Source organism: Falco rusticolus, chromosome Z (genome assembly GCF_015220075.1).
Source record: "Falco rusticolus isolate bFalRus1 chromosome Z, bFalRus1.pri, whole genome shotgun sequence".
NCBI lineage: Eukaryota > Metazoa > Chordata > Aves > Falconiformes > Falconidae > Falco > Falco rusticolus.
The window spans coordinates 37392896-37405080 of record NC_051210.1 but is presented as its reverse complement, the minus strand read 5'-3'; the positions used below and the strand labels follow the sequence as shown (position 1 = coordinate 37405080).

Below are 12185 nucleotides of genomic sequence, written 5' to 3'. Positions count from 1 at the left end.
CCACTGAGAAGAAAATTTTGCTTCTGACAATTTTCTAATCTCCGTCTCAAATGGGATTGAAAACAACACATCTCCAAAGAAAATACCTTTTCCTTATTTCTTACTCATATGTGAATGAATAAGATTGCCAACATCACACTCAAAAATATTCATGCAGTACAGATGCCAAATGGACTGGACTTCAGTAAGATGCCACAAAAATCCCATATCAGTAATTTTACAAGTACAGTATTTCTTACATTCTTATTTTACAGATGTGTGTTTTTGCAGACAGAAACTCAGAAATGCTAGATCAAAAGTGCACACACGGGACAATGATTTATTCTAGTATTCTAAATGTAATCACATTCTGCGTTATGCCTCAATTTTCTGTATGTGCCAAAAGTTTTCTTTAACAAGGGCTACATTTTGAAAAAAACTTAGATCTATACTTTTCAGGTTTAATTTTGAAAATATATAACACTAGGTGAATGCAGTTATTGCAGTGTAATATTAATCAGCGTAAACCACTTAGAGTATGCACTGCAGTACCACAGATTAATTGTTTCATTTCCACAGTGGCATACTTCAGTTCAGTGAACACTTTCCAGACTGTTTTTCTTGCTACCTTGAATATACACTAAGATATATTTCCCTTTAAAGCACCATGCAGATTAGTTCAAGCAGCTTATGTTCTACATCAGAATTCCTTTAACATAAACATGCAAAATCTTATGCAGCCAAAATATTATGCTTCAATAGTTGAAAATCATAATTAAACATTTGAAACCGTAATATGGACACTGTAAATATATCTATTTATTAAAGAATTTCTACTACTTCTGTCATTAACTAGAACTGCTTGATGAGGAGTATTATTAAAGCAAGACTCAGAAGATGGAAGACCTGACCGGTCCATTTCCACTATGCTCAACATAAACCTATGCTAAGTATCTGAAATGCTACAGGACTATGATTTTAAAATTGTACGTGTGGAAGTATGATTTAGAAAGGACCCTGCCACTGTTAAAACTGAAAATCTAAAACATACGAGGAAGAGGGAGTCATGAACACTACACATGCATCTGGTCTTCATCACAAGAGTCTGGCAATTAAATCACATTTTTTTCCTGAATATTTATCAATCCTTAACTTTCTTATGCTTTATCTATAGTTACTGGTGTTCGCAGTAAGAGTGCCCATAAGATGACCTCCAATGTGCAGAACAGAGCAATAAGGTGAGGGACATCCCAGGCTGGATTTAAATGATGAAAAAAACTCTAGAAGGACTTCTTGCAGCATAAAGTGCACAAAGAACCCCAGCAGAGCAGCTCCTGGGGGACTGGGGGCACCATCAGGCCCTAATGGCCCCAACCAGCCATGCCTGGGACCCCTCCTGCCACCCCTACCCAAAAGCTGCAAGGTCAGTGTCAGCGTGGGATGGGACCTACAGTTCCTAGCTTGTGCCCTCCTGCCGAGAAGCCCTGCTCTTTGAGCTCCTTGGCAGACATTAATATTTCCCAAGATAGGTTTTATATAATGTTTCTGTTAGTGCTCTCAGCTTATTTCATGACTATAAAATTATTTACAAAAGGTTCAACATGACACAAAGATACACCTTCAACAATCAGCATTTTAAGTTTCCTCTTCCAGAATGGGCCTGCTTGATGTGCAGGCTGCAACTATTCATGTAACTATTGCTGTAACAAATAAATGGATGCATAACAGTCTCAAATCCAGGGGTCATCTACACTACATAATTAACTATTTTAAGTAGTCTCAATTTTGTTTCAACTTGAAAAGTCTACTGCACCTAACTCTGCAGGCTGTGCATCAATTCTACTTCTTCAGGTGCCTCTCACATAACTTACTACTCTTTCTGCCTATCACTGAGCAACCCAAATAGCAACTCGCAACAGTAATCTACAAATACTTTCATAAATACTGCTCACCTCAAGCTCACAACATATACCAGACTAAATCTCTAACATGAACAAAACCTATTCTGTATCTCACTGTATCCAGGGTATTCTTCACAATTCAGATCCTGCAAAACATCCATACATCATACAAACTTTGAGCTTATAAACAATTTATTGTTTTTTACAAAACATTTTTAGGTATGGATTTCATAGGTAATCTTTCTTTTGCGAGTCCCCTGTGGCACACACTGTGTGCTGAGTGACCTTCTTTGGCAACTGGTATAAAGTGCATCACAGAAGACCATGATTCAAAGGTAGCATCTGCTGATCTGGGCAAAAGCTGTCTTTCTGTCCCTTCAAAATTCCTACTCTAATTTCTGTCATGAATGTGCTCAGTTTGCAAACTGAAAATATACTTTCTGACCTGCCTATGCTGCCTACCCAGCTAGAGACCTTTTAAAGCAGCAGACCTTCACCCAGCAGCTTTACAGAGCAGTTGGGTCTGTCTGGTGGAAGAGCACTGCACTTCAGTGTTGTTTAACTATCACCTCTGTCAATAATTTCCTGGACACCCTCAAGAAAATTACTTAAATCCTCTACATCTTCATTTCCTCTTCAGTAAAATCAGAGGATTGATACTTCTCATTAAACAGTGCTTTGTATCAGAGCTTGTAAACAAACATCACTTTGTAGTGTATGAGTATCTAGTAACAACAAACAGTCCCACAGGAGCTAGGTATTATTAATATTATTACTGTTATTAATCCTACAGTAGACTTCATTGCCTTCTTAATGCTGCTGAAGTGCACTAAGAGAAACAGGTTCAATGCATCTGCCAGTGCAGCTTGATTTCATACCAGGCCCACGTAAAGCTCATTAACTCTGAAGGTTTTTGTCATGCCTGAGTGTTGTTGAGGGTAACAGTCATCCAGGAACAGGACCATACTAGGGACTGCCTTCACAGTTTCTGTCTCTGACCCAAGAAAAGGCTTTCGGTGGATTCAAAACACTTGGCTGATATGTTTTTACAGTTTATTATGGTGCTTGCAGTGCAGATTCACACTTGTTTACCTCCTTTCAGAAGACTCCGCACAGTTTATCCATCTAACCTTTTCTCTTCATTCCTGCTCAGACTTTTGGAAAAAAAAAAAAACAAACCACAAATAAAAATGAATGACACTGTAGCATCTGCATTCAACATGTGGCGACAAAACATGGCCCCTACATTTGGTGGCAAAAGCAGTGTTTCTTAAACATTCTAATTCCTTGGGAAGTTACGGGTACTCTTAAAATGTCCTGTGGTTAACTAAAGTAGCTTGTCTATAAGAAAAGAGAGCAATTCTGTTTCTGATAACTACTTCATCAGAGGCACGCAGTGTCAAACGTCAGTCAGGGTGCTATTGTCCAGAGACATGCACCCCGTTGTACGATTGTTATGCTATTAAGAGCCAAAAATGTGAATTAAGGCATGTTAGTACAACATGTCCAGATGGAAATGGTGTTGAGCAAGTTAAGACAGTATCTTCAGATAAAATATCTTTCTTTCAGTCTTGTCCTTATTATTTAAGGTATTCTTCAATTCCTGTCTTTAATTTCAAGATTTGTTCTGAGATAACAAGAAAGACAAAAATCCCTGTATCAGCAGATATAATGTGATGGTGCTGCGGAAATAAGGCCTAGACAGCTTCTTCTGATCACCTCGTATTATTTTCTTTGCATCTCCCTACACCCTATTTATTTTCACCTTTCATCTTTTTGCTTGCCATTCCTGCCTGATTTCAAAGGGCTTTTTTTAGTCTTTAAACTTCTAGCTGTGACTTGGATTGTCCGAGGCCGCCTTCTGAGACTGAAATCTCTCCTGGCCCCATGAAAGCTTATTTGAAAAATCTAGGGAAATATTTATCACTTACTAAGCAAACACTCCAGATTACCCATATTGAATTGCACCCAATCCCACTCTAAAATAAGTGATGACTGGAAATGTGGTGGCACCGAGCCCCATCATTATTCCCATCACAACTCAGAAGGACAGGTCTCAGACCTGCCTGGAGCAGCCAAAGGTAGAACTGCAGCACATTTCATCATAAATATATAGAATCAAATGAAATATGAATATTGCATGACTACGTAGAACTGTAGAGTCCCTTCTTCCTCTGTGACTATGGAGTTTGTTTCATTGCTTAGGGGACTAAAGCACCCTGAGGGAGTGTGAGTAGCTGGGAAGGCTGGCTGTCTCTGGTACTATCGCAGGGCAGATCTGCATTTTATTCCCATTGCAAGCAACAAGAAATTTAATGTTGATATGTTGTGCACTTCAACTTTCTTCTACAAAATGAAGCCAGGCTGCAGCACAAGTATAGCTAGTGTGTTAGTGGAGGCAAGGTTCCTCAATGGGTTGCATGGTTAGTGGACAAAGGAGTGCCCCATCACGGGGACAAAACAGTGCCTTACCCAGCAGCAAAGGCAGACATGAGTTTTCCCTGAGGAACTCAGTACCTCCGTGTTTTCTTTATGTTTGTAGCAGCAGATATTTATATTGGGCACACAGCATTCTTACTGTGACCATTATTTGAAGACAAGAAACCAACAATCCAATTTCCAAGAAAAAAACAGAGAAGGAATTCTGGCTGAATGCAGCTTTACCTCCTAAACCAACCAGTTAAACTTATCTGTGGATTTTAAACCTTAAAATTTTAAATATCTAGTAGGACGGTATAATTTTTGCTTTAAACAAATACAGTTCTGACTTCAACTAGCCAAAATAACATTACCAGTGCCCAAACTGTGTCACTCATGAAATAACCCTAGTTGTGGAATGATGCCAAAGCTTCCAAGGCATTCTGCAAACACTACAAATGTACTGCAGAACAGACATTCATGTTGAGAGTTGAATCCTTCAGCACCGAAATCATTATGTGCTTTGCTTTATATTAAAGGTGTGCAAATGTACAGTAATAGTAGTTGATTCATATAATTGGACTAATATTATAATTAAAGACTCTACTGTATGATTTCTGCTCATAGGATCTGATTTAATTTCTGTGAGAAATGCTCTTTTCGTATCAGTGGGCTGTAGAACGGACCCACAGCGTTTCAGATTCATGGAGTTCAAAACACAGATTTTCAACAGTTCAACAGGCATCAACATAATCCTTTCATAGCTCAAATAACAGTGGAAGAAAATACGAAGGATACTAACTGATTGCAAAGGAATATGGCATACTAGGAGGGATTAATTGCTAAAACCAATGCTGTCTTTGTCACTTACTTCTTTCTCCCCTAACTGCATGCATGCAGCATTAAAATCCAGGGTGCTAAGCCAGTTTTGTAAGTCTTTTCGCTCTGGCTAACACTGGGTACCTGGGTTAAGGACAGCAGACTGAACTAAAGGGTTAGTATTCAGACCTATTATCACCATACGGCTGCAACACAGAACCCACTCCTTGAAGATGTAAACCTCACTACAACCAGGATGCTCTGGGGCTGTGTTCCTTATTATTAGAATCACATGCATGAAATCATACTGAGTATGTTTTTACTCAGGCCATGTCAAACTATCAGTGAATAACTATTAACACTACTGCAACTTAACTGATAGAAGCAGAATTTTAAATCTGATTTTAAAAAAAACAACCACCAAACAAAAAAACCTTGCACAAATTTTTCTGTAACCAAGGAAGATAAATTTGACATCATCCAAAAAGAGAAACTAAAGCCATGCTGTAACATTAATATTATATTAATTTTTTTCAAAAAAAAAGGTAGATTATAAATTTTAATTTATGTCTACTTAAAGGAGTAAGAAGGAAGCAATAAACCCTCTTCCTCTTTTCTTACTGGATACACTGGATACCTTTCATACAGGTAGGCAAAGAGTACCACCAGAAACCACAAAGCATTGGTATTTTGCTCCTACTTTAAACAAGCAGCAAATCAATTCCAGTTAGAACAGAAAGAAAAAAATAGAAACATTCCTCCAAAGAGCCCTGAAGTCTTCTAGGGGAAGTGTATGTTGTATCTTCTACTATGTGAGCTGTGATTAAGGCTGTGCTTCACTGTCTGGGTTAGTCACTAAAGAGAAAAGTAATTTTGTAAATTCTATGTCTACTTGCAGAGATCTGCTAATATCACAGCTGCCCTGCATATATGCTGAAAGGAATACTATAGTACAGAATAAAAGCATGCAATAAGAGCATGCAACACAGCAATCCAGTTCTTCCTTAAGCACATACTTAACTTCCAGCATATAGGAGTAGCCTCAGCTATTTCGACTAGAATGTTCCCGTAAACAGTGTCATGCAGAAATGTTTGCCTAGCTGAAGCCTTTACTTGGTAATGTGTTTGAACAGCTTCACAAAAGATGTTTATTTTCCTCATCAGATATAAATTGTTGCTATCCCCTCCCAAGACATTAAAGTGTTAAAATGTTAAAGAAATAATTGTAGTTATGATTAAACTCTTTAGATACTTTGCTGTAACATTAAAAATATGCTTTTTACTGAAATATTACTTGCCCTGCTTCTTTTAGGTGAAATTCTTTCCCCTTCCTTTCTTTCAGATACTATCTTTATAACTGTTTTTTTAACAGATACAAAGACAGCTCATCAACACTTGTTACAAAGCCCTGCATGAGTTACCTAAAGACAGACATGCATTTGCCTCTTGACTGTTGATTGTGCTCTTAATTAAATGTAACAAAACCCAAAACATCTATGGCATTACCTAATTAACTCATCAGTAGACATTTATCATTGGAAAGAAGCAGATTTCATTAAACCACTTAACTACTGTTACGTTACACATTTTACACTTCTTTATTATAGGTATTTGTTTTTCTGACAAAATGAACATTTATAATCAGTCCATATAGTCATCAGTCCCACTCTGGGGAAGAACACTGAGCTCTTCAATGACTTTCATCACAGCAAACTCTTTCATTTTTTTTCATTAATCCATAATTTGTTAAACTGTTCACATTAGTGTTAAGTAAAATAACAGTTACCTCACCACTTTGTGTCCCCTAATATGACTACAGTAATTGTCTTACTTGTTACAAAAATACGGGTTTGTTTTTTTGAAAATTTTCCTATTAAAATAATGTATAAAAACACAATACGAAATCCACAGGGAGAAAAAAAATACAGAACGTGGCAGTACTTTTATGGCTGAAAACAATTCCATTGCAGCAGACCATGAAGATGAGAACACAGTTCCTATTTACCATAGTCCTACACCCATTTGTAAGCATTAGAATTAACTGCCCATGTAAAAAATGGGTAATATGTGAAAATGTGGGGACAGCAATAAAGTAGCAGATTTGTCATACATTGCACATACGAACTTTGTGTCTCTTACTTCAGAATATTCCAATGTGAATTATCAAACTGCTCAGTAGTTACAATTTACCCTATCCCATAGATAATTTTCATGTTTTAGATGTGTATTAATGAGAAAATAGTAACCCAGTGCACATCTACACACAAAATGATAAAAGATTTGCTGGTTAACAACAAATTAATTTTTGTCTCATTTAACTAATGGCATATGGAATTTTCTGCAAGGCATATGGTACTAATTAAACATGGTACGAGTCCCCCAGATAGTCCATATAGCCATGAGGTATCCAAGGAATGTTTCCCTTCAGTGTACATTATCTGTGTATTGATTTGATGGTCTGAACGCATAAAAGCCCTGGGAACTAACAATGTTTAATGATGTGGGAACTGCACTTCTATTCTTATCTATGTGAATGCTGCAGTTGCTGAGGAAAATTCTGAGACACTTAATGAACAGACAAATTATGAACTAACCAGGACCACTTTATTTTCATTCACTCATTAACCACTGATTTTTATATTTATTTTTAACCTTTGTTTTTACATTTAGTGCCATGTTCTGTGACTCCACATGACAGAGAGCGTGAAGGTAAAGATATAACACTATTTTTCTAATACAAGCAATAATCTAGATTCCATACATTTTAATGACATTAACAAACACCTAAAATGTAAGTTGTATGCTGCTTACGATTTATTTTGAAAATTCTAATAAACAATGTGTATACATACACTTTCATGTATTTGACATCAGCTGCACTGATTACAATACTTGTTCTACTATCTGTGTTAGATATGGGTTAATTATTAACTTTAACTCTAAGTCCACTTGTATATAATTTTAATTCTCTTTTCAATTCAAGGATATCAGCTTCCTCTGGCATACAGAAGGTCAACCACTGAAAAAATTAAGAAAATGAATACAGTGTTTGTTCTGCTTCATAACGATAGCTTCAGGTAAAACAAACAGCAGCAGTGAATTCTCACAGTCATTATCTGCCTACTTGCAGCATCATATGCAAACTAAAAAATAAAATATTTGAGTTCCCTGAGCTAATGGGGAAATGGTAAATGACCTTCATTAACCAGAATATTTCTGTGCAGAAGAACAACAGGGTCTCAGCACCACTATACATAGCATCAGTGGGGTTTTTTTTATTGAGACACTTCTCAAACAGTAACAGATCAGCAGTTTATGTTCTGAAAGGTAGCACTGACTTTTTTTGTAGTTTCAGTAAATTTCAGATTAGTAAAAAAAGACAGTACAATTTCAATAGTGCTCTGAATTAGCCAACTTACTCAGTCTACCATCACTTGCAAAATGTACCATCACCACTACAAGAAAGAAATGAAAACTGCTTCCTAGTGCTCCAGCTGTTAAATATGCACTGTCCTTTTGATGAGACTTGAAAAAAACTGGCGAGAGTTAAGGAACAAGGCTGTCACTCAGTTTTAAAATATCCTGATATAAAGTCATACTGCGACTTTTATACCCAAAATAAATCAAGATTAAAAATAGACTTGTAATCTTATTAATAGTCTCCTACAAAACAGTTTAACACTTAAGGTACAAAAATCACTCAGCAAATAAAACACTGTGATTGAAGAACAAATTCTGGACAATAATGTTATTTTTACATTTTCTGCACACTGTGCTGGAAGGTGTAACCAGAACCTTACCCAACTACAAAAACACTGCACATACTCTTCTCTCAAAGGCTCTAATTTAACAGATTATTTCAAAATACTTTCAAAGCATATGGAAATATTACCCTGTAAACTTAGGATATTCTTCTCTTGACATGCTCTATCAATGAACTGAAAAGAGCAATAACATTTGAGGTGGCTGAATTCTCGTTATGTAAAACAAGCTGCATTTTCCTGTTCTACCCACAACAGTATTTCTATTTGTGGAACACAGTAAGAATTGCGCTCTGTGCCTTACTGCTTTAAGATTTCAAATACAATTTTGCTTTAAAAACACACATGTCCTTAGAGGTATTTTCAAACCTCAAAAAATATCATGCAAGATTAACAGTTCTTCACATATCAAGGAGACTTTCTTTCCTCCTATGTATTGCACCAGACATACTGAAACCTATCCAAGATATATACAGTATGCCAGATTACAATGAAAACCTAAATTCAGCTAAACCCAGCTTTTATCTTAGGAACAGTATTTTTACACAGTGTACAACATTACCTGACAAAGAACCTATCTGCAGGTTTGCTCTAATTTAACAAAGTAACCAAGCTTGCCAGCCCTGCCCTCCTGCATTTGTATACCATGCACTATGCACAAAAAAAAGAATATACAAATAGAGATCCTTTCAGCCTGTCTAGTCTGTCACCAAAACCAGCAGAAAATTTTTCATTGATAAAAACAGAGAATGGAATAAATCAGACCAACCTTCACAATGTACGTCACACCAGGTCCCAGGATCTTCTCACTCGAGTGCAGCCATCCTTGAGAGGGTTTATTGACAAAGCTGCTACTTTGATTCCAGTCTTCACCTCCCGGGTGCGTTTCATCTGACCGTGTTTTTTTCCCCATACTCATCTTGCTCACGTCCTGCTGAGAACACGAAGTGGCAGAGACAAGGTTACATGTGTTGTCTGAAGCCCCTGCTGCTGAGCTAGAAGCACTCGAGCTTCCCTGCAACCTGGAGACAGCAAGTTCCTTTACTGCAGAGGAGAGGTTTTTGATACCCAAAAGGCTGCCTGTGTTAGAGAGTTTCAAGTGGGACACTTTATGGATGAGGTTACATAGGGTGGTGGGTCCATCTTCTTGGTCCTTGCGGGGAACCTCTGGTGAGACCAGGTACGAAGATGCTGTTGAAGTCGTAGCAACTGCTGAGACCTTGCTGTTCATGGACAAATTGTGAATAAGATCATCAACTGATGTCACTGAATCATTCCTGAAGCGGTTATACTTGGTACGTTGAAGCATGCCCTTCTATCTGGTTTCCTGCATATGTTCTGGCAAACCTGATGCCAACACAGGAGATGTCTGTGCTAACATAGCAGGCGATTCATAACAACACAGACGGATAACAAGATTTTGGGGTAAAAAAGAGTATAAGGAAGAACAAGAAAAAATATATTTTTAAGAAATTTCTGATGGTTCCCCGTTAAGGTTGGGTGAAGTAACAGTTTTCTGTGACAGAGATCCCAGTCCTGCTTAGAGCTGCCAACTCGCTCACAGCAAAAGCATGACTCACACAAATGAGAAGGACCCTTTTCAACAAAAGGCTCAGTGAACACTGCAAATCACTTCCTGTAGCAAAAAAAAAAAAAAAAAAAAAAAAGAAAAAGAAAAAAAAAAAACCATCCACCCACTTAGAGCATGCTAGCACCAATCAATTCTCAAATTTCCTTTTCCTATCTTCTCAAACAGGTATTTCCTTCCAACCTTTAATTCCTCCTCCCCACCCCCTCCCCCCACCCTTTTGGTACCAAAGGCAATTACCTTTAAAACTGAATTAACAGCCTTTATGAAACACCACCACACTTCATTCTTCTGTTTAAATGTTCTTCCACCTCACATATTTGGGAATCTATAAAGAAGTCACAATTAGATAGCAAATACCTGGATAATTACACACATATACACCCCCTCCTGCCCACCCCCCCTACACCCCCTCCAGCAAAACACAGGCACCTTAAAGGTTTTCAGAACAGATGACAGAACTAAGGAATATACACATTTTCTTCCACAGAAGCAGTCTAACAGACTTTACTAGTGCCTTTGTGTCAATGCTGTCTCTCACAGAAACTGTTACATTCAATTTTTGATATACAGAGAAATCCTTCTCCCCTGTTACTCTACAACAACCTTCTATTTTAATGCAGGAATTACATTAAGTACCTATGTGTAAAGAAAAGTATTTTTCTGATGCCAAACAACAGGCTTAACAGATGTTTTTTCTTTCACCACTGATACTCACTCTGAAGAAAAACAAGAATAATATCTTCAATTCACTGGAATGTTTTATTTAATACTGAAAACCTGAAAAAAACCTAAAAGAATATTCAAAAGTCCAGGCAGCAGCAAACTGACATCCTGCAGTGAAAAATAAAAAAAAAATGCACCAGATCTTACTAAACATAAATGTAAGCCACAAACACTTGATCCGAGAAGTAGCAAGACATGCAGAAAACAGATATTTCATTTCTCCTACATTTTTTTTTAAATACAAAATGTGTACAGCATTGTGATACACAATGCCCATCACAAGCCATATGGCTCTTTTCTAGAAATTGATCTTCCTTGCAAAACATTTTTTGGATGTAGGACAATATACTGCATTATAAACAAAATCAGACCAGAGAAGTTCTATAGTGCAGTTATTTTTCTAAACAAATTACTAACTGCAGCACAATTTAAAGGAAAAATCCGATGGAATTCCTTCCCTCTCCCATGACTAAAGGCTGCAGTATACAAAGTGCAAATACAGTGAAACAACCAGCTCAAATACAGGTATTTAATTAGTATATTCGTGACACATTAAATTAAGTCAGCACCTCTTATCCCAGCAGTGATGAGTAATGGCAATATCCTAGTCAGTGTAAAAGCAGGTTTCTAGTGATCTGCAGAATAGCCTTTCATCACCACACTGCGAACTTGCTATAGCATCCACAGAGCATTCATTCCTCTCTTCATCCTCCTAGCATAGCAACAGCAAATATACACACGATAGCCTATTTTTATGTGTCTCTACTGCCCAGAAAACCCTATTGTTCCCAAACGGCTCTCTTCATTAGAAGCGGCTAGCGAAACTGCAAAATGTGAATGAGATTCTGTGTGTGTGAATGAAAGGGCTGGCTAGCATCCCCACATTTCTGTGAATGAAGCGAGGCCTCGCAGCCTCTGCCAGGCAATCCCTTGGGTGCTCACCAGCCCAGCCAATACCAGCCAGCTTTGATGACTCATTCAGCAAAGCCTTGC

At 37.5% G+C, this 12185-nt stretch overlaps 1 protein-coding gene across 1 annotated transcript in view; it reads right to left on the bottom strand.

Annotated features, from left to right (window-relative positions):
• Positions 1 to 10474, bottom strand: part of SHC3 (SHC adaptor protein 3) — a 56239-nt gene extending 45765 nt beyond the window's left edge. The window contains exon 1 of the mRNA XM_037372622.1: positions 9648 to 10474. Coding sequence (XP_037228519.1) covers positions 9648 to 10187 — 540 coding nt within the window. The 5' untranslated portion in view covers positions 10188 to 10474. The remainder of the gene's footprint in view (positions 1 to 9647) is intronic.
• Positions 10475 to 12185: the final 1711 nt, after the last annotated feature.